At 41.1% G+C, this 24,367-nt stretch overlaps 1 protein-coding gene across 3 annotated transcripts in view; it reads right to left on the reverse strand.

Moving 5' to 3' along the window:
• LOC143039411 (telomerase-binding protein EST1A-like) overlaps window positions 1-13,198 on the reverse strand; it is a 407,204-nt gene extending 394,006 nt beyond the window's left edge. For 2 of the 3 annotated variants that reach the window (XM_076209414.1, XM_076209412.1), the window contains exons 1-3: window positions 13,132-13,198; window positions 4,585-7,132; window positions 555-633 (exon numbers count right to left, since the gene is read on the reverse strand). In XM_076209414.1, the coding sequence (XP_076065529.1) occupies window positions 555-633; window positions 4,585-7,097 (2,592 nt within the window). In that variant the 5' untranslated portion in view covers window positions 7,098-7,132; window positions 13,132-13,198. Of the gene's footprint in view, window positions 1-554; window positions 634-4,584; window positions 7,133-12,701; window positions 12,783-13,131 lie in introns of those variants that run through there. The other variant, XM_076209413.1, reaches the window with a different exon arrangement.
• Between the last annotated feature and the right edge of the window lie 11,169 nt (window positions 13,199-24,367).

Below are 24,367 nucleotides of genomic sequence, written 5' to 3' on the forward strand. Positions count from 1 at the left end.
TCTGCATGAGGGGACAGAGAGGGGGGTCACCAATTAAATGAAGTGACCTTGCTGTGGATGTGCTGTGTCTTGCTACATTGCTACTGACCCTGGGCAGTGGGCAAAATGTAGGGATGATGTCATCCAGAAGGAGCCAAGAAAAGAGGGAGGGAAGGATGGTGAATGGGAGTGGAATATGTGGGGATGAAATGGGTGGAGTGACTTTGGCTATCTCCCTTGTACAGGGGAAAATACCATTGGTATATGTATGTGCAATACAATACAATGCATTACAATAGTACAGAACAAAATATCTTAAGTATTAAGGACAGACTGAAGTAATTGGTGCCTGAATCTGGAAAAGTATGTGAGAGAAGAACGTTCCTAGTGAATCTGGACAAAGGTTGGTGATGAGATGTATGAGAAATGACGAAAGTGGCAGGTTGAATGTGAGCAAGAAGGGTAAAAGGCACGAGGAAGCAGCGAGTATGCAGGGTTGCATATGACAGTGTATGCTGTACAAACCTTTCTCAATATTTTTATTATAATGAAACTTAATCATATCAGCAATTTACCTGATTAACTGCAATGATAGCCAGCTGGTTGAAAGGTCTTCCATTGCGAGGATAAACCTGCTGGGCTTTTAAGTACCACCTGTAAAAATCAAAGAATCAGTATTATGCCACCACTGTATACCATTTTTCTGAATCACTCCTCTGCCATGCTAGCAGCACATTCTGAAGTGTGCTGGTCTTATATTCACTTAGTTGTGAGTTCAAATCCTACACTCCTCTCTGATTTCCAGCAGTGACTATTACCTGCCCCAACAGACCAAGCACATAGGGCAAAGGTGATGGCTTCAGCCAAAGCTACATGCCTCCTGTCATCGGCTCCTCACCCACCTCTGCCACACAGTACAGGAGTCCCTCAAATAACGCAGATTTGAATAACACGGATTCAATCATACGCGGATTTTATTTCAAAACCATCTCAAATGTAGAGGACCATTTTAAAATTCGCGCCGAGTTGGGTACACATACGCACACACGCGGCAACATCGCAAACATTTGTGGTGACTGCTTTCTATTTTACCATATACAGTCGATCCTCATATAACGCGGTCATTATGTACACTGGGAACTGCTCAAACAAGGGTGTGGGGCGAGGGGATAGCCGTGGGTGGCTGCCTGAGGTCACGTGTCAACCTCCTGGTACTGATGCAGGAGGGAGGGAGGGGGAGTAGGGGCGTTAAAATAAACAGCGTTATCTGAGGAACGGCTGTATATATTTTGTATTTTACTTCTTATATTCATTTCATTTTATTATTATATTCCACTTTACAATATTTCATTATTGTTGTTTTGTCTCACTTTGATCATTTATGTAAAGTTAAGGTTGTTTGTTGGTTGCAATCCATTAGCGGTGCGCTTGATTCTACCTGTTCCCGCGACCTGTGTGGTGACCCATTCCTCAGTCTCTCACCATTCGTAGTGCTGGTCAATTGCTCTGGAAGTCGTGTTCATTACCCCTCCACGTGTTCTCCACATGGCACTGAAACGCTCCTCTAAGCCAACAAAGACAAAGATTCAAGGAAAGGATGGAAAAATTGCTAAGCGAGAAAGGAAGTGTATGACATTATCAGAAAAAATCATCATTTTGGACAAACTGAGAAGTGGTATGTCCTATGCACCATGTGCCAGAGAATACGGACTTAATGAATCTTCTGTGCGAACCATAAAAAATGTGAAAAGGACATTAGACATGCCGTGACACATTGTGCTCCTGTTTCTGCTAAAGTGGCGCATCACATCAGAAATACGGCACTGAATCAGATGGAGAAAGGCCTGAATGTTTGGATCGAAGATCTGAATCGTTGTCATGTTTCTTTAGACTTGCTCAGCATCAGAGAAAAGGCCAAGAAAATGTACGACTACTTCAGTGAAAAGTGTGAAGAAAAGTGACCTTTTGTGGCCAGCAAAGGCTGGTTTGATAATTTCAAGAAGAGGTTCGCTCTGCACAATTTAAGAATCACGGGAGAGTCAGCTTCTGCTGATCACGTGGCAGCAGAAGCTTTTCCATAGAAGTTGGAAAAGATAATTAAAGACAATGGATATTTACCAAAGCAAGTATTCAATGCAGATGAAACAGGACTTTGGTGGAAGAAGATGCCAGCTAGAACATTCATATCTCAAGAGGAAAAACAAGTGCCAGGATTCAAAGCCCAGAAGGATCGCGTTTCCCTTTTGTTGTGTGGAAACCTGTACAGAGCTAAAAGACCATGTGCTCTTAAGGGGAAAGACTTTAACCAGCTGCCAGTATTCTATCGAGCAAATGAGAAAGCCTGGGTAACAGCTGCACTGTTCACAGATTGGTTCCACAACTGTTTTGTGCCTGAGGTGGGGAGATATTTAACAACTAAAGGGTTGGATTTCAAAGTCTTGCTTCTTGTTGATAACTGCCCCGGCCACCCCGATTCGCTCATGTTTGCTCACCCCAACATTCAAGTGGAATTTCTTCCCAAAAATACCACTTCCCTCATTCAACCTTTAGACCAAGGTGTAATTGCTGTGTTGAAGGCCAAGTATGTCTCTTGCAACTTTTCTAACATGTTGAAAGCAATTGATGAGGAGGGAGAGGATGTAAGATCGTGGTGGAAAAAGTATAACATTGCACACTGTATCTCTATGGTGAAAATGTGCCATGATGAACTCACTACACATTGCGTGAATGCACGTTGGAAAAAGTTGTGGTCGTCTGCAATCAATGATTTTACTGGTTTTCTGACTGCGGATGCTGAAGTTTTCAAGATAAAGAGCTACGCTAGAATTCTGAGTGGTGTCGGATTTTCAGACATGAGGGAGCAAGAAATTAGTGATGAATTGTTGAACCACACAGGGGAAGAACTAACGGAAAAAGAAATAGAAGAATTGCCACGTGAGGAGGAAAAAGAGCAAGAGGAGGAAGATCGCGGCACACCACCACCACCACCACCAGCTTGGACTTTAGCTAAACTTTGTGAAGTTCAAAGAAGTTTAAAACACACAATAGATCTATTTACAGCATATGATCTATCCCTAGACAGAGCTCTGATAGTCAAGAATAGCATTCAAAGTGGATTCACTCCATATTTGGAAATTATCAAAGAACTGAGGCGAGAGGTTGAACAACCAAAAATCAACGCATTCTTCTCTAAACCTCAGCCGACGACATCAGCCAGCTCTACTCAGCTGACGACATTAGGCAACTGTAGGCCTAATCACATTGCACTGGATCTCTCGCCTGACTCCCCTGCTTCCATCACCTCCACCCAGTCCACAGACTGTGACGACTGTGATTAAGGTAAGCTATGTTTGTGATATCAATTCAATTTTGAGTGAACATTATTCGCATATATGATTAAAATAAATTATCTGTATGTTGAATATTGAGTTATTTGGTGTTTATTTCACAGTGGTGCAGCCGATAGCCACAGCCGGGAGAGGGGGTTGGGATGAGTGGTCAGCTGACGAGAGGGGACAACATGGCGGAGCGAATCCACTTCCATGACTTGAGCAAGGTAAGCTGTGATCATCACTATATTGGCACATTCTAAGATGTCACATACGTAATTTTTATTTTCATTTATGCTTAGTAGCCCATGAGTGTTGAATTCTAAGAGTTGTTTGGGTGTATATTTCATAGAATTCGAGTGATGGTGGTGGTGCCCAGCGACACAAACAGGCGTCAGGACAAGCCAGCTAACGGGACGAGAGAGGGAAGACGGGAGGGGACTAGGAGGTGGCAGGGGTGTAGCTGATCAACTCGCAGTGCCTCTCAGGCACAGACTACAATATATTTACAATATTATATTTGCACAATTGCGTTTGCATTATTCTTTTTTGAAATTAATTTGCATGATGTTATAAATGAACTTGTACAGTGGATATTAGCTGTGAAGGTAAAGTGTTCTGAAGCTTAGGTCTACATTACCATCCTGCAAGCTGCAAAAACTACCTGGGGTACAGTATATACCGGTATTTAATATGGAATGTCAGCATACGCGGATTTGGTCATACGCGGTAATTTCAGGAACCTAACCCTCGCGTTATTTGAGGGACTCCTGTAATATGTTCCCTTCTACCACGAAACCGCGAGATTAAAAGTGCTACAAGATTTCAGAGTTCTTGATGCCAGTATATGCTTCACCATTCTCTGGTGGTGCAATTGGAAATATGTGGGGCTTGTATCTTCCTAGTTGTGGGTTCAAGTCTTACATTTTTTATTCCCACCAATTACTGTTACCTGCCCCAACAGTCTTGGTGCCGAGGACAAAGGCGATGGATTGGTTGGAGCTACAAGGCCTCCTGGCTTATGCCCCACACGTATATGCATCATAATACACATACCCACCTACTTCCTATGGTTGTTCATTTTGAATAATTCGTCCTTATTAACCTTAAAAAAAATTATTCTGTTGAGGGTTAGATTTCAAGATGGATTTAAATTACTAAATAAATAACTCCATGTTGTGTATCCTTATTAGTTAATCCATGAAGATACATAAAAAATAAATAGATTGATTCATAAACAAATATATACAACAAACCAAACACTCAAATAATTTACCTTTTGGCAACATTATAGTTAGGTATTGAGCTGTACTGTTCCTTGTATCTGGTCAGATCACCTAAGGAGAGAAGGATTTTCTGTGCCGACACCAAAGCCATGCGTACTCGACTTCGTGAACCTGAGGAACTGACGCCTTCATCTTCTAAGTGATCCTCCAATTTAAATCTGTATGCATGCTGAAGGCCCTCTAGCAAGTCTTGCAGGTATCGGAGTCCATCATCAATAATCATAAACATTGTTCCTAAACTTTTCTCCTTTAGGGCAGGATTGGTGGCAATGTATTCCCGCAGTTTTTCAATGATTATATAGTACAGATGTTTCCATAAATTATTTTCTATATTCTTCTCCTGACAAACTTTTATATCAGAGATGAGAAGTTGTTTGTAGCATCCCTGAAGATGGAGACGTATGTCCATGATCCTTCTAAATTCCATAGGTAGCTGATTACTACTTACATAATAAGAAATGTCCATTTCACCTTTCTGTATATTATACAAAAGACTGGGGTCCACTTTCATGCCTGACCCTTCTATGGGAAAAGTACCCCACTGGCCAGAATTTTCTTTATTTTGACCTCTTGAGGCATCCGAGTGTTGTTCCCGCTGAGTAGGCGGCAAGTCTCGTGCACTGGGGATAACCATAACAGGCTTACTTGGATTGTTTGGGTTAAAGAGCTGCTTCTGAGGCAAGGGTGTGGTAGATGAGCTTCTCTGGTGAGCTCCACCTGTTTGGGTTACTGTACTGTCTCCAGCATTGCTAGGTAACTGGATCAGTCCACCACGTTTGCCTGGACTATCACTGGCAAAGTTTTCCTTGAAGCATCTCTTTCCAGAACTACTGTACCCAGATTTTTCATCCTTCCTCTCAGATTTAGCAAGAAAGTTATCATTGTCTTCATGGGCCCAGAACCCTTCCTTCTCTTCATCAGCATACCAGTCTTCATCTTCATTAACACCTGGTCCAAGAACACCATCTTCTCGACTGTAACTTCTAGGTGGACAAAACAAGCCTGACCCTTCATCACTGCTGGGATCTGTATTCTTCCGAGATCTGTTCCTGTGCCCCAATCTAACTTCTTTCCTATCGGCATCATTATCACTTTTATTTTTTGTTCTTCTCGAGTCCCTCCTTGCACTACCTGCACCATCACTCGAGTCACTCACTGACCTGAAGAGCAACGGCCTTGGTTCAGAATAGAGTTCTTCACCATCAACCCCACTGCTAATTTGGTTAGCCTTTTTATCTCCATCACTATTGTTCCTCTGCTTCCTACTCCCTCGAGAATTGGCATAGCTCTTCCCTCGTTTTTGCTTCTTCTCCTGACCCTTTTCTACTTGAAAGATACTCACGTTCTTCAATTCAGATTTTTTGTTTGATTTATCCTCACCAGTACTGGACAAAGGCAAGATGCTAATGCCTTTAGTCTCAGGATAATCCTCCTGCCACCGTGCATCTCCCTCTCTCTGCCCACTCAAGTTCCGCGAGTCTTTTTCCTTCTTTTTCTTATTTCTTTTGTTTATAATACCTCTGTCCCTTCCAACTAAAAGCTCATCAACCCTCTCGGTTAATTCTTGAAGAGAAATGTCCGTTGCAAGTTTTGAATTTGAAACATAGGTTGTTTCTATCTTAGTATCAGCATTAGCATACTCACTATTCCAAAATGTATCACAGTGTGCAAGGCCATCTTTTTCTATATACTTCGATTCAGGATAATACTTTGCTTTGGATGCAAATTCACACTGAGGGGGGATTCTCTTTTTATTCCTGGAACCTGGTGCTCCAGCATCTTTTTGCTTCTTATCATCTTTCCGAACATCGTCCTCAGCAGAGTTTTTATTCTTTTTCACTTCTTTATCACGTGCTACTTCGGTCTTTTCCTGGACACCATCACTACAACCTCTGCTCACTTCAGCACCTTTTGTGTTCTGACTCACTTCACTAAAACTTTCCTGCTTTACAAACTGTTTCCTATTCTCATTTCGAGTTTTCACCACTGGGCTTGCATGGCCCTTCCCTTGATCCCTGTCACTTTTGAGGATCTTGGCATTTTTGTCACTTTGATCTTTTTTCTTTTTACCCCCAGACCTTCCCCCTTCTTTTCTGTAATTCTTATCATCATGGGTGTCCTCACACTCATCACCATTTCTGTCTCTGAGTTCTGAGGTTTTCCCCTGGTCACAACTACCCATCACAGTTTTTTCTGTGGCTATTTTGTTAAAGCTTTTCTGAAGCCTCTGACACACTTTGTCATGCTGTTCATTTTTCACTGAGTCATTTCCTCTCACTTTAGCACTATCTGACTTCAACTGGACTCTCCCTTCCCCCTTCTCCGATACTTTCTTTGAAGGAGGAAGGGAGACTGTCTCCTTTATCTCTGGAGAACTCAAAACCTTTGGGTCTTCCTTGGCCAGCTTGAGCTGTCTCAATGCACCTGGCCGGTAGAGCACAATGTCTTCCCGCTTTTTCCTCCTCTCCTTAGATTTGTCCTTGTTGTCTTCAAAAGTCTCCATTTTGGCATGTGATGTGCTTGTCTAACTAGAAATATCTGAAAAGAAAAGAAAATTATATATCTTTATCCCTAGACAACACTTACATATGCATGTATTGATGGGTTTCCTCCTTGCATGGGGGGTGGCCAAGCCAAAATAAAATTTAACATCTAGCAGGAGAAAAATACTGAAAGGGGAATCTAATGTCCCTTCATTCTACTCAATTTAATGACTTTTACAAAACATATGTTTAGAAACTTCTCTTAAATGGAGGAGAAATATGGAAAGACGAGGTATAAGTAGTTTTGAATATGATGAGAACAGGTAAGGGATTCCTAAGTCTTCTCTATTTTCCACTTGAGGGGATGGAGAGAGGGGTCAACAATTAAATGAAGCGGTCTTGCTGTGGATGTGCTGTGTCTTATTGCATTGCTTCTGACCCAGGGCAGTGGGCAGGAGACAGGGATGGACCATCATCCATAAGGAACAAAGATGAGAGGGGAGGAAAGGTGGTGGGTGGAAGAGGACATATGCCCTTTGACTTGGCTGGCTACCTTCCGTACATGGGGGGGGGTGTACAAAACAAGGAGTCTATTATATATATATATATATATATATATATATATATATATATATATATATATATATATATATATATATATATATATATGTATACACACACACACACACACAATAATATCATCAATTGTTCATAGTCACTGCCTTATCTACTTTAGGAGACCCTCATTAACATAGACATTGTGGGATCACCTTTTGTATGGCTCCCAATAAGCTTTGTTTTCCTTCCAGCAAGAGTGGTATTTAAGAGTCTCAAACTATTTCATGTGTTGAAAATCATTCAGTTTTGCCTTCATCGAAATCAAAATAGAACATTTCCTTCTTCAGGTCATTTATAGAACTTGTGGCATGCTTTGCAAACATTAATTTTGCTTTTGTATCCTGGCCTTCAATTTCCAACTTTGATCCATTAGACACACCTTGGCACTTTTAGAATACATCTGTGTACTTGATTATCAATGACCTGACATTTGTTGATTTCATTTTAATTGGATTTTATTATATCTGTTCCAGAGAGTATGTCTGGCAGAGTCAGGTTTTCCCAAGTAGTATTGTTACAGCACCTGAACAGTACTGAGTACATTATATTCACCATAAGTTGGGCTTTGTTAATGTATCTATATACCAAGGGTTTTCTTTCCCCTTATAAGGGAGATAGTAGAGTCAATGTATGCAACCACTCACTCCCATCCACCACCCTTCTCTTAGCTGCTCACAGAAGAAGGATCATCCCTGGCTCTTGCCCACTGCCCATGAAGAATTTCCTCGTGTTAGTTAATGTCATACCTAGATATTTCATGTTGTGTATAACTTTTATCTCTTCAATTTCTACTAACTGGTCCACAGAACAATATATTAGAACATTACACTCCCTTTTATTTACTTGTAGACCATATTTCAATGCTACAGCTTTAAGGGTCTTCACTCCTTTTTTACCTCTTCAACAAACCAAACCCTATTCAACTGAATGCCCTGTTCCATCCAAGAAAGTTTCTGACATACTAAACTCTAGTTCTGCCTGTGTGGTAATTGGTGGACCCCCCCCCAAAAAAAAAGAGTAAAAATAGCTTATACTCAACTATTCTTTAATTCACAGTTATAGTAATTATATGCAGTACATAACTCTACCATCCAAAAAATCCACAATAAACTTTGAACAAGTACAACCTAATACCACTGGCTCGAGATCTATAAAAGGGCCCGAGGAACACTGCCAGCCACTCTGAGGCTCAGGGTTTCCAATCAGTAAAATAAGTTGAGTCATTATTGTTCCATATATAAAAATTCAGGGGGGGTGTGGCACTTTGCTCACATATTTTTTGGAGTCTTATTTCTTGTCCTAAACATCCCTCAACAGGATTGCTCAACTTGCTCCAGTCACATCTTCTGAGGGCATCCTCTTTGTCTTTTCTAATGAGGGTAGTCTCTCTCTCTCTCATAGAGATCGCCCAATTATTTGTTCAGACAAGCACACGAATCATGAAACTCCTGTCTACATACAAAAATTATCTCCTCCACCCTTTGGGTGCTACATTCAGCAAAATACTTTGGTTTGTGATGAAAACATTACAGAGACAACCTCCGCTTCTTCTTTGGTACTTACAATTTTGGAACAACACATCAAATTTAAAAAACAATTATTAGTGTCATCCTGAATAATTACCATAACCATAAAAGTTGGATTGACATCAAAGAAGCATGCCACACAACCCTATTGCTGTAGATGACATACCTATACTGTTAGCCCTTTTTTGGGTGGGTATGCCTTAGAGGATACAATGTCATGCACTTTCCAATTAATATTTCATAGAGACATCACATAGGAACTTGGATCTTTGATTTTGAGCAAATAGCAGAACTCCTCAGCTTTCTACTCAGCCAATCAGAACATCTTAGGACAAGGGGGTGTTGTGTAGAGTACTCAGAAGCAACTAGTATTTTCAGAACCATCATAGCGACTTACATGTTAGAAGGTAGGTTTTTTTATATTTTTTTTAAAACCTAGCCAAGTGATCGTCTTAAGTAATACCTTCAACATTATGGGGTGTTTGTTACTTGAATACATACAGTGCCAGATATCTAATTAAAATGTTGGTATTTTTTTTAGAAGTGCACACCTATGTGATATAGCATTAGAAAATTAAATATCAATTTCGTAAATTATAATACATCAATGTAATATGTGATTTTCTTGCCAGAAAAAAAAAAACTTGCTACAAGCGAATATACTAACAAACAAAGCTGCTAGCATAGGATTGAGACACCATGTCCAGTCCAGTCACTGTCAGTTAGCCGATGGATTTCCCACTGTGCAATGGTTGTTCTCTAACTCCAGGTGATGTTAACAAGTGGTGTTACAAAGACAATAGGGCTTCCTTGGACTTTCTGAGAGAACACGAAGTTCTGCAGTTGTCAGTTCATTGCCCAAGATGCAATAAACCATGCTGGTTCTGCACCAATCAACACACAGATGTGGGCAAATTACATTAGATACACAAGAGAAGAGGTGCAATTTTAGCATTAGTGATTACAAAAGCACTTTTCTGGATAAAAGCCATATTGAGCCTTGGCAGTTGGTATGCTCAATTAATATTGGAGTTTTGAAAAACTTTAGCCACAAAGACACCTTTCGCAATTTACAATTTTCATCAACAAGAAGTGTAGACTGGCACAGTTTTCGTAGTAAAGTTTGCAAGGAGTGGTATAACCATCAGGAACCAGTTGGTGGCCCTGGCATTGTAGTGGAAATAGAGGAGACTCTTATTTCTTGCAGGCCTTTCATTCATTGTTTTGTCAGGCCAGGGTCTATAATTTTTACTGACTGCTGGTGTGCATACCGTAACCTCGGAGACATTGGCTATACCCACCAGGCAATAAATCACTTCAAAATCTTCGTTGACCCATGGGACCAAGAAGTACACACACAGACTGTCAAGCGACTTTGGCATGACATCAAAGAGTGGGTGCTGAGGCCTTGAATATGCCCTCGGTACTTCTGCCAATACCTTGCAAGGTACATATTCATGAAGCAATGCTATGGAGCTGAAATCCATGCATTCCTTCAAGCTATGAAACAACTATATTTGCCACAGTCCAAACGAGTCATTAATTAGGCCGCCAGCATCGGTCATGACAATGACAACCCAAATGATCTTATTACAGGTACCAATTTACTAAATACAGGTTACGTTAGGTTAGGTCAGAATAGACTACTTTATCATCTTTTCAATTCTTCGACCTCTGCAAATTATCAAAACAAACATGGTGTATCATTCACCAGGCACAACTTCGTCCGTTACTAAATCTTTTTAGCAACTTTTTTATTATTCATTTCTGCCAACAAAATCACATATTACAATCATGTATTATAATTTACAAAATTAATAATTAATTTTGTATTGTTATATCGCATAATTGTGTGCACTTCGAAAAATTTACCAAACTGTGTGATACCACTGCCATCAAAAAAGGGTTAAATTGAAAACATCATTGGCCTTAGACTCACAATACTATATCATTACAATTACCATACAAATCACTCTAAGAAAACATAGTTGGAAGTATCTTACAACCATTAAACAACTTAGTTAAGTACTAATATGCACTGGTAGCGCAAAAGGAAGAGATTAAATCTAAGGAAGTGCATACCTAAATAATAGAGCAAAACAAAATTAAATATAAAGTTCATAAATTATAATACATCAACATAATATATTCATATTGGCTGAAAAAAAATTGAAAGTGATACAAACGAGACAACTCAGACATCAGTGAGTTTCAAGATGCCATGTTTATTTGTTATGGAAGACAAACTAATGGAAGTCTAATAAATTGGTCTTGTCTAACCTAACCTAACCTCAGTAAATTTTTAGTTTCGCCCATGGGTGCAATATAGCAATAGAAAATTAATTATTAATTTTGTAAATTATAATGTATCATTGTAATATGCAATTTTGTGAGCGGAAATAAAAAACAAAAAAGGTGCTAAAACAGATTTCGTAAGTAACAAAGTTGTGTCGGACGAATGGTATGCCATGTTTGTTATGATAGATGCCGACATCGATGAAATGAAAGGATGATAAATTCGTCTAGCCTAAACTAACCTTACCTGTGTTTAATAAATCATTACCTGCAAATTAAATGTCATCCGGCTCATCCTCATTGTTGTCGTCGTGAGACGTTGGCGGGCTTTTCAATTACTCTCTCAGCTTGCGGGGTACACAAAGTTCTTGTAGCTTAAAGGAATGCATATATCTCCGCTCCATAACATTCCTTCAAGAAAATGTACCTGGTGAGGTACTGTCGGAAGTACCGAGGCCGTCAATTGACAGACGACAAGATGGCGTCCCAATCCTATGCTACCAACTTCGTTCATTAACATATTTGCTTGTAGCAAGGTATTTCTTATTTTCATTTCCGCCCACAAAATTGCATATTACGTTGATACATTTTAATTTACGAAATTAATAATTAATTTTCTATTGCTATATTGCGCCCATGGTCGAAATTAAAAAAAATACCTTAACCTCCAATGGGGTATGCATTTAGTATCCCTAAGAGATCATCAGGGAATTAAAGGAATACCTCACTGTACAACCAAGTGCTATAAAATAGGTAAAACAAAGGTTGGGTGTATGTGAAAGCCCCAGGCAAAAATTGAGGAGGGGGTTGACAGGGTCCATGAACACAGCCCCCATATTTACACGTAAAACCCACCTCAATATACAAATTTTCACAATGCGACCAGTCAGTTGGGAACAACTCAGTTGTATAGTGAGTATTCTTATATATGATTGTACAATAGTGAATAGACAACAAACATGTCTTAAAGCTCACGCCACAGCTCCATTCGGTAATATACTGCTTTAAGCAAGGATTTAGTTACTGATTTCTGCCAAGAAATTCATCAAATTAATATATATTTTTGTATTGATATATCGCACGGATGTGCACTTCCTTAGTTGCATAGAAGAGAGCTGGTCTTGCATCTTCAACATCACAGGTTAAGTTCCACACTTCACTCTCATTTCTAGCAGTGACTGTTACCTGTCCCAACAGCCCAAGTGTATAGGGGCAAAGGTGACAGCTTCGGCAGCAACCACGCACCTCCTGTCGTATGATCTTCACCTAAATATGGGCAGGGCAATTTCTTTACTCCCCTGTTCCACAACTTCGCTCCTCGTTTAAATGCAACATTCTAAGTATACGAGAAATATTCCAAGTGGATGACATTTGTGAAACTGACAGTTCTTCATGGTCTACGTTATAAATTTCTATGTACAGAAATGTTTATTGGATTTTCAAAATAATACAAACAGAAATCATTTACGAAATTTGTACTGTAGGCACCTTATATTTCAATTTATACAGAAAACTTCTGGTAGTTACTCTTTGCTCATATGATAATAAGTGACATTTAAAACACATTTATACTAAACTAAAGATGTATCAGTGTTCTGAAAATTCATACTCTTACCTTTACTACTCTTTCTACATACTCTGGTCACTGTTGACGAGTTTGTTTACCTGAAACATTGGACTTGTTTTGTCGACATTTTAAAAACAAGTTAGAGGTTATAAAATCAATACCCCATACTTTTGTTCTAAATATTAGATAATCGTATTTTAAAATGTCTATAAAAGTAAGATTAAGATAAAGTTTATATTATATCATGATATTATTGACAAGTTGTAACTGCGCGATAAGAATTCAAACATGATGAACTGTGTTTATGAGATAGGGAAGTAGAAGTACAAGATGGAAATTTTGCATGAAAGAAGATGGGTGTTGAAGGAATTACACAAGACAAAACAACTGGGAAGAGGTTCATAGGAACAGCAACTCAGACTGAGATCTTCAGGTGGCTTTGGGCGAATACGCAAATCATGTGCGCACGCCGCACCTGTTCAAGGATGTGGAAGCCATTAAAAATGTTCAAAGGAGAGCAAATAAACTGGTTCCTACATTAAAGGGTTTAAACTATGAAGAAAGCCTAAGGAAACTCGGACTACCAACACTTGCATATAGGAGAGCAAGGGGGACATGATTGAAACATACAATATCCTGAGTGGCATATATGATGATGTCGGGGCATTTTTAGGCTCCATGAAGACCAGCGAACACGGGTCCACAAGAAAATTAAAAGTCGACGCAAAACAACAGTAAGAACTCCTTCTGTAACAGGGTGGTCAATAAGTGGAATCTTCTCCATAATGCAATGGCACCTGAAACCGTTAAATAATTTTAACATAACTTGGACAAAACATGGAAGGTGTGGTCACCGGGCAACGTATCACTTAGCTTATCCACATTATTCCCTGTTTTTCCGTCTTCTTCGATGGTGAAGACTCTTCTGGCTAGTTTCTCTTTCGCTCGTATCACTTATCAATCCTACCTTAGCTAATTATTCTCTATATTTTTCTTCCACTACACTTTTCTCATTCGCTCTCTTCCCCTCTTCCCCTCGTTCGCTCCACATACACACTGCACATATGCATCAGCCAACGCCCATTCGCCTCCTTCTACACGATGACCTTTGACCCCGTGCCGGAGGTGCCAACTGCACACCCATACCCGTACCACATTCATCGTATTCATACCACACACACCCTTGATCTCGAGACCAACCTATCGTCTCCTCCACTTCCTAATTCGTAGTCGTGCAGCCATCCCGGAGGACGTCTATTGCGCTGCGGTCGTCGAGGCGCCGTTCCCCCATCCACTACCGCGTCGTAATTCTCTTCATCGTTTTCTCCGCCATCCACCACACGATGAAGATCCAGGACATGTCGTGGCACTCCCTCGACAGAGATGTTGTTCCGCGAATTTACCTCCGTTACGATACCCCTCGTCCACTGTAGGGTGCACTTAATATCCTTTGGCTTCACCCATATCTCCTCCCCCAGCTATACTGAGGCAGCGCCTTCTTCAGCATTGGCCGGTAGCACCGGCGCTACCCTGAGGTGTCGCCAGTCATATTTAAACAATGCTCTTTATGGAACCGAGTCTTCGTCTTGGCCTGACCTAGGGGACATATTATAACAGAAGACTGTCTCCATGGCGGTATTTGTGCCCTTTCAGAGATGGATTTGATAGTACGATGGTGTCGTTCTACTATTCCATTTCCGCTCGACCGGTAAGCAGCCCGAAAGAAACGTCTCGTGCTCCACTTTCCCAACTTTTTTTTTTTTTTTCAGTGCCCCCGACCGAATTGCGGTGCTATTATCCATCAGGACTTTATCCACTGGACTCCGTTCCAGAAATATCTCATTCATCACCCGTGCAATTTCCTCTCCCGTCTCCGTCTTCAGCTCCCGCCAGACGGCGAATCGTCCTGGGCCACAGTCAACCATCGATAAGTACATGCCCCGTCGATAGTGGGTTACGTTGACCGCCAACCTCCTCCAGTTCTCTTCTACGCTGAGTTCCCCCGTTGCGTGCAGTCTCGGGGCGGGATCTATTGATTGACATCGGACACATGCTCTCACAGACCGCCGGACTTCTTCCCTCGTTATATTCGGGTCAACTTTCCTTGCTAAGAACAATGACCTATCAACACCTAGGTGATGTGTCCCATACAACTCCTCCGCGCATAGGGATCCTGCGGCGCGCACTTCAATCTTCTCTTCCTGTTCTTCCGGCACTCTCAGCCAATTTTTCTTTACTCTGATTAGCACGTCCGCTTTGTTCACCCCTGATGGTGCTGAACTCGTCTATTAACTCCCTCAGGATCCCAAGGAGTGGTTTCACGATGACCTCTGTTGCCCCTTTTGTGCTTATTCTCTTCTCAACAGTCAGCATTGAGTTCATCCATCCCGTCACCATTGTTGAATCTGTCCTAATTTCGATCTTACATAGCCCCCATTTCAGCGCCAAATTGACTCCTTTTACAGTAAAACTGAATCCAACTCTGATACGTTAATGTGGTGGTAGTCATCTTTTTTGCGCTGCCACGCCCCATCTTCTACTACCACACCTCCTATCTCCAGGACTACGCCGGTTGCTGTGCTGCTAGCATCACATCATATTACACCTATATTCTGTTGCGGTGCACTCCACTGTCCTCTCACTGGATCATCGCGTCGTACGACGTCACGTATCATCGTGAGCGTGCCCTCATCAACCTTGTCTCCCCAACCCTTCAACCCTGACTGCCTCCTATAACTGCACGCCATACGGAGCCAAACCAACCCGCGATTGGGTAGTGACCAACCAATTTGCCACACAGCGAGAAGAGCTCTCGTTTGCTCATCTCATCCGTTACATCCTGGATCTCGTTGCCTCTCCTAAACATCAGGTTTCCGCTCCCGTCCTTCTTTAATCGCAGTCCCAACACCGTTCCTCCATCCATCGGTTCCGGCTCCTTTGAGACCAATCCAAACCGAGCTAAATGTTCCACTACGTCCGACGCCGATACAACAGTACTATACACTAACATGTAATCTGTGCCCTTCTTCATCATTTCAGTCTTCTTCGCCACTGTCTCCAGGATCCTCGTCATTATCCTCGGAGTTGAGTACAGCCCGAATCCCAGTCTGGTCAAGCAATATGTTTTACCTTTATGTTTTATTATTTGGTATTTCCATGGCTTCTTCGCCACGTGAATTTGCAGGTAAGCCGCCCGTAGGTCTACAATCGTGGACGCACCCTTCATTTGGCGCCATTTGCATAGAGTCTCGTTACATATGTCTACCAAGTCATTGCCAGTGTAACACCTTACAAACTGGTTCAGCTCTCGGAAGTCCAACACCGGTCGTACTTTGTTCTTGGTTGGCTGCACCACTGCTATCAGAGGCAAGATTCCATCATCCACTGGCTCCTCCCAAGGATTCAAAATTCCCTCATCAATTCACAGCTCTCCTTCGATGCCAAAGACATCCCTCACCCCTTTTCCGAAAGTATGATCATGACAGCCGACTATGTTCTTCAGTATAGGAGAGTCTCCTTTGAGGTATCACCTCCCACTTCTGACCATCGAATTTTGCCAGGAAATATTCGTCCTCAATGGTACGAGGTGCCGCCTTCTCGTCAAGGTCGAACTTCGTGGAGACACTGCCCTCCATGGCCCTCATTGTCATTTCTACGTCTATTTTCGGCCTCTGACGGCTCCTCTCCCTCCATTCCGTACTCGAGTCACGCATCGCTCCAACCCTCACTTGTCCGGTGTGACTTTTTCGAGCTGTGCAATTGCACTCATTCCCAGTACCACTTCAATCCCTTCTATGACCGTTCTAATGACAAGCACTCTTAGTCGTATTGGATTGCCCTCCACCGTCATTTCAACTTCTTGGTCACCTTCGCACTTTGCTTTCCTTCTATCAACTGTCATCAGGGCCATGTCTCGTTGTCTGAATCCTTTAATCAGGTCGGCCTTTACAATCGAGGCTGAACAACCGGAATCTACCAGTACTCTTGCACGTCTTCCTCTCAGCCAAACATCTACAACCGGCATACAATTGGGGAGTGCCCAAATATTGATTGGGTGACAGCTTGCGCAGCAGCTGCCCTTTGTCCGTTTTCCTGCTCGCATCGTCGAGCGATATGTCCTGGTTCTCGACATTTGTAACATATAGGCTCTGTCTCTCCACAATCCCTCGCGAAGTGGCCAAGGCGCCCACACATATAACAACACATCCTAGGTGGTCCCCTCCACCCGCTGTGGTCATCCCTGGACTTCCGCGTCCTCCCTTTTCTATCAGCCGGTGGACTCTGATCCAGTAGGTCCCCCCTCTTCCCGGGTTAATAATGGTATTGTCTCTCGATCCTTGGTCTCGTGCAAGGCCTTTTGATTTCTCCGTTGCCATTGCAACTTACTGTCTCCTACATTTCTATGTCCTTGTGAGAAGCCTAGCACGGACTACCAACACGTCCATGCTCGCAGACACGGCATCATCATCTTCCGGTAGCCCAGCAGATACGTGATCTGGGAAGCCATTCACAAACACCATTCTAACTACTTGTTCCAAGCCTTCGCCTTTAAGTCTCGATAGTCCCGCTAATCTCCTAATTTCGTGGACAAAGACGTCGACCTGTTCGCCAGCCCCGCGCATTCTTTGTAGCCGATTGAATACCTCTTCCAGTCTCTCTCTCTCTCTCTCTCTCTTTTTAATAGCTTTTCTGCATCTTCTTGATCTCTCTCTTCCATTTCTAGCTAGATGGCTAATGCATCGCCTTCCAGATTAAGGGCCCTATAGCTCGCGACGTCGCTGACACCGGTTAATTTTGCCACTCATTCTGCCTTTTTAAGCCACGCAGCGACGTCTCTATTGCCATCAAACGGCTTTAGGGTTATGTTGCTCCTCTTGAGCGGTTTGCTCTTTGTGCTAGTCGCCCCGGCCATGTCTAGATAGCTTGTGGTCGCGGGGCAACGTATCACTTACCTTATCCGTTTTATTTCATGCTTCTTCGTCTTCTTCGATGACGAGGATTGTTTTAGCTAGTTTCTCTTTCACTCGTATCGCCTATCAATCCTACCTTAGCTAATTATTCTCTATATTTTTCTTCCACTGCACTTTTCTCACTCGCTCTCTTCCCCTCGTTCGCTCCACATACACATTGCCCATACGCATCAGCCAACGCCCATTCGCCCCCTTCTACACGATGACCTTTGACCCCGTGCCGGGGGTGCCAAATGGACACCCATACCCGTACCACATTCACCACGTTCATACTACATAATGGTCGGGAGCTATATTCTAATTACAAGGCAAAGACACAATATCAACAAATATCCGCACATGCCGACCCCACTGCTGCCACGATGGTAGCAGAGTTCCGAGATAGATGTACTGAGCTGGAGGCCTGATAAAGGCCTTTTTCGGGATGTCTACTGTAAGTAGTAATGAAGCGGTGGAGTAATGACCCCGACCCGAGCAGTGTAGTAGAAGGAAAGGATGACCCCATGACGTGTTAAGATGGGAGAGCGCTTACACGCACACACACATACTGTATATATGTATATATATATTCGTGGCCGGTTTCGCTTGTAGCTTCTTCAGAGGAAGCTACAAGCGAAACCGGTCAGTAATAAACTCGAAACGAGACCCGTAACTCTCTTTTTTCCATCTTTTTCAACTTGTCACAATGTCTCAACACACACACACATATATATGTATATATATATATATATATATATATATATATATGTGTGTGTGTGTGTGTGTGTGTGTGTGTGTGTGTGTGTGTGTGTGTGTGTGTGATTCACCATGGTCTTGGATCACGTGCTGGACTCGTGATTGGCAGCTATTTCCCTCCCGGAAGAGACATCAGAGCTCATTTATGACCGATCTAGGGTAATGCTGTGACCTTACACGCACACACACCCGACTCCCCGCCCATGAAATGGAGTAACGACTCGCAACGCAGCGATACTGAAATTATTTCAACCCTGGGTGGTATTCCAACCCGGACCGCCGTAGTGGTAGCCGAAAACTCTACCAATTGCGCCACGAGTCGTGTGTGTATTTACCTAGTTGTATTTTACGGGAAGGGGAGCTATGCTCGTGGTATCCCGTCTTCATATCTCATTTTATCTCAACTATTTTTAAATTCATGAACTGTTTTTGCACACACTAGTTTCTCATCTAACTTGTTCCAAATGTCTATTACTCTGTGAGGAAAGCTATTCTTTTTCAGATCTCTTCTATAGCTGTCTTTCTTGATTTTCTTTCCGTGTCCTCTTGTATTTCTTTCATCCCATTTTATTAGATCCTCTCTATCAATAATTTCTATGCCTTTCATGATTCTGTAAATAGTTATCAAATCTCCTCTCTCTCTTCTTTGCTCTAGTGTCTGTAGCTCAAGTTTTGCTAGTCTCTCTTCATATGATAGTTTTGAGAGTGTTGGTGCCAATTTTGTAATTGCTCTTTGTATTCTTTCAAGTTTTGTTATACATTTTTTGTATTTGGTGACCACATCGTTGCTGCATATTCCAATCTTGGTCTTATCAAAGTGATTAATATTTTCTTCACCATTTCTTCATCCAGGTATGTAAATGCCACTTTGATTGTTCTTATCAAATTATAAGTTTCTCCAAAAATCTTGTTTATATGTTTCTCAGGTGACATATTATTCATAATAATGATTCACAGGTCCTTCTCATTTTCAACTTTTTTTATTCCTTCTTCTCCCAATTTATATGATCCTATTATTCTTTTTTTTTTTTTTTTTGCTTTTTCCAAATTCCATTATACTACACTTTTTGGTATTGAACTCCATCTCCCACTTCCTACTCCATTCCCATACTTTATTGAGATCACTCTGTAGTGACTCACAATCTTCTTCCGTGTTCACTTTTCTTTAACAGTTTTGTGTCATCTGCAAAGAAGCTCATGTAACTTTCAATTTCTTTATCCATATCATTAATATATATAGCAAACATTATTGGGGCCAAAACTGTTCCTTGGGGAACACCGCTTATTACTTCATCCCAGTTAGAGTGTTTGTCTCTTATCACTACTCTCATTTTTCTTTCTTGCAAAAAGTCTTCCATCCAATTTAGCAGTTTGCCTTGTATTCCTCCTTCAGTTTCTAATTTCTTAAGCAACTTCTTATGTGGTACTTTGTCAAAAGCTTTTTTTAGGTCTAGAAATGCACAATCAGCCCATCCATCTCTTTCTTGTATTATATCTATTAGTCTTGAATAGAAACATATTAAATTGGTGACGCATGATCGTCCTTGTCTGAATCCAAACTGCCTTGGATTTAGTACGGTTTTTTTTTTTTTTCTAAATACTTTACCCATCTACTTTTGATAATTCTTTCAAAGATTTTTGCTATTGTAATTGTTAGAGAGACTGGTCTATAGTTTGTAGGGTCCTCTTTATTTCCTCCTTTGTATATAGGTGCAATATTTGATCTTTTCAAATCTTTTGGTACTTTTCCTTCTTTCAAGGTACTTTTTATTATGCTGTGTATTTTGTCTGCCAGTTCATTCTTGCATTCTTTCAAAATCCACTTTGCTATTTCATCTGGTCCATGCGATTTTCTGACATCAAGATTACTCAAGTGTTTCATTATTTCGTTCTTTGTTACTTCTATTTCTTTCATAGGGGGGGGACTTTCTCTTCCCATTCGATCTCTCCAGGTTGTATGTTCTCCCTTGTAAACACCGATTTAAAAGGCTTGTTCATGATGTCTGCCATTTCTATTTCCTCTGTGTATTCAACTCCTTGTCGTAATTTCTCTAATTGTTTGTTTTTCAGTTTGTTGTTTACAACTGTATAATAGCTTTGGTTGATCTTTACATTTTTCTATGACATCTTTTTCATATTTTTCTTTTTTCGTCTCTGCACGCTTGTACATATTCATTTCTATAACTAGTGTATATTTTCCATTTTTCAGGTCTTTTGCATTTCTTCATTTTTGGTCCAAGCTATATCTCTTTTGTCTTTTAACTCCGTACAACTTTTGTTGTACCAGCACTTTACATATTCTTTTTCTTGTTTTTGTCTTGGGACATACTTTTCCACTCCTTTTTTTTTTTTTTTTTTTTTTTTTTGTCAAAATATTCCATTTCTCTTCTACTGATGTATCTTCTTTGTGTATTCTTTCCCAGTTTTCATTTTGAAAGAATTCTCTTATTTTATCTTTTTTTTCATACATCATTCTTCCTTTTCTATATTGTTCATTTCTTTTCAAGTATATTTCCTCATTTAGTTCTAGTTCTATCAATATGTGGTCACTTTTACTTATTGGTGCCTGGTATTCTATCTTTTCCACTATTTCAGGTTCTGATGTGATTATTAGGTCTAGTCTCGATGGTTCTTCTTCATTTCTATACCTAGTGTTCTCTTGAATCCATTGTGTCATTGTGTGGTCAATAATCATCTCAAGTAGAACATTTCCCCGTGAGTCTTCTCCACCTTTTATTTACTGTCATCTCTTCCCAGCAGACTTCTTTGCAATTAAAGTCGCCCATCATAACTATTCTTCCTCCATCTTCCATTATCTTATTTAATGTTATCCTTGTGTCTTCTAACATACTTTTATGTTCACTCTCTTCCCACGAGGCTGTTTTTTGGGGCACGTAGTTTATTACAAAATTTCTTCTCTTCTTATCTCTGTCTTCTACTTCTATCATAATCATCTCTACTGTATTCTTTCCATATGTGACACTCTTCACGTTTATATTCTTCTTAGTCAGGAACATAACTCCACCCCCTTGTTTTATCTCTCTGTTTCTAATCCAATAATTATATGCATTGTGTCCTATGCTGTTGAGTGGTAGTGGACCTTTTAATTTTGTCTCTACTTTTTCCTTCAGATACTCGTTCAGTTCATTCAGTCCTGTTATTAATTCATCTATATTTGTGTAAGACACTCTTAACTTTCTGTTATTTCCATTGTATTTTCTGTTTCTTTTTTGTTTCTCTCTGTTATGGTCCATTTCCTCACTTTCATATTCACTACTCTCCAATAGAATTCTTCTTTTTCTGACTCCGTTCTGTTCTTGTTTTTTTCTTTAGCTTCTTGCCTTTTCATTTTTTCTTCCTCTTTATTCATTTCTCATTTTATCCATACCTTTTTATATTGTTCACTTGCTGCTACTTTCCCTGTTTTTGAAAGATATTCTCAGCCGTAGTTTGTGACCTGAATTTAATCTTAAATGATCTGGTCTTATCTGTACTATATTTTCCGAGTCTAAACATCTCTTCAATTTGTTTCATGATTTCAGGTTCATCTTCCTGAACTAGTTCTAGTAAACTGTTTACTTTTTATTTTTCCTCTTTAATTCCTGTGGTTCTATTTTGGTTAAATTTCTCTTCCATTCCTAATATAATTATATATTTCTTTTTGTCTGCTAAGTCTCTTACTATATTCTCCTTCTGTCTCATCACTTTCATAACTGAGTCTTCAGTTTGTTCTTTCATTTGTTGCTTAATTATGTCAGTAAATGCAACTTTACTGTGTTCTTGGATTTTTTCCAGCCCTGTGCGTCCTTTGCTATGGCCTCTTTATTGTCTTTATTATTCCTCTTTAATTCCTCATTTTCTTCTCTGTCTTTTTAATTCCTCTATTCCTAAAGTTAAGTTTTTGTTCGCCTTCTCTAGTTCTTCCAATCTTTCAACTCTTTGCGCAATCTTGGCTACGTTACCGAACCTATTTTCCCAATGCTCGGTCATTTGTTCAAGTTTTTCCTCTAGTCTTGCTAATCGGGGGAGGTTGGTATCCCCCCCCTCATTAAATCCCTGGAAATTAACATCCTCACCTTCCATTGTGCTGCTCTTATCTATATTTCTAACCCTTACATTTTTGTTGGTCCCTTCATCGTCACTAAATTGCCGTTTGTTTATATGGCGTCTGCCTGCCTGGACCAAGTCCCCTCCTTCCTCATTTCCTTCCATTTCCCTCAGTAATCCCTCCCCTTCTCCTTTTTCCTCACCTTCCCACTACACCACGAGCTTTCCCCTTCCCTGGCAGTAGACTGGAAGTGAACATTAAGGGAGAGCGACTGGAGGAAGTGGATAGTTTTAGATACTTGGGTGCAAGTGTAGCAGGAAAAGGTGGAGTGAAGGTGGAGGTAGAATGTAGATTGAGAGAAGCGAGTAAATGCCTTGGTGGTTTAAAGAGTGTAATGAGGAATAGACATTTGGGAATGGATGCGAAGAGGAGACTGTATGAAGGAGTGATTGTGCCAACAGCACTGTATGGGGCAGAAACGTGGAACATAAGAGAAGAAGAGAGAAGGAGTTTGAATGTGTTTGAGATGAGGTGTCTGAGAAGTATGGTGGGGGTTACTAGGCTAGATAGAGTGAGAAATGAGGAGGTGAGGAGGAGAACAGGGGTAAAAAAGGATTTGGGAGATAGGGTTGATGAAAGAATATTAGGATGGTTTGGACACATGGAAAGAATGAGTGAAGAAAGACTAGTAAAAGAGGTATGGAAGGCAGATGTGGAGGGAGTGAACATGAGGGGACGTCCTAGGATGAGGTGGATGGATGGGGTGAAGGGGGCTTTGGGGAAGAGGGGAATGTCTGTTAAGGAAGGAAGGGAGAGGACGGAAGACAGAGGTGAGTGGAGAATGGTTGTATATGGATGATGTTGTGACTGCATGAGGAGGAATGGGCGGGGAAGTGGGGGGTGGGGTAGTATGTGTGAGTAAATTTTGACGCAGCCCGAAGGGATTTCTCCCCGTCCTCGCCTTATATGCAAAGGGGGACGGAGAGGGGGGGTCGCCGATTAAATGAAGCGGCCTCGCTGTGGATGTACTGTGTCTTGCGACACTGCTTCTGACCCAGGGCGGTGGGCAGGGTGCAGGGATGACCCGTCATCCAGGAGGTGCTCAGATGAGAGGAAGGGTGGGAGGGGTGTGGAGTGTATTTAGGGATGAAATGGGTGGGAGTGTTTTTATGCCTTTCCCTTTTTGGCTACCTCCCTTGGAAGGGGGAAAAAGCATTGGTATATGTATTTATGTAAATACAATAAGGTACTTCCTTGACATTGAGATCCACGTAAATTTTGATTTTTCTTCGGAACTCCAATCTTCGCCGTCCATCCGACGAAAGTGTGTGTGTGTGTGTGTGTAAGTGTGTGTGCGTGTGTGTGTGTGTGTTTATTTAGTTGTGTTTTACGGGAAGAGAGTTATGTTCGTAGTGTGTGTGTGTATTTACCTAGTTGTATTATACGGGAAGGGAGCTATGCCCGTGGTGACCTCTTTCAGCATTTTTTAGTGTGTGTGTGTGTGTGTTTACCTATATAGTATCTTACGGGG

The sequence above is a fragment of the Oratosquilla oratoria genome, chromosome 26 (assembly GCF_046742065.1).
Source record: "Oratosquilla oratoria isolate Oo_2021 chromosome 26, ASM4674206v1, whole genome shotgun sequence".
In the NCBI taxonomy this organism is placed as follows: Eukaryota; Metazoa; Arthropoda; class Malacostraca; order Stomatopoda; family Squillidae; genus Oratosquilla; species Oratosquilla oratoria.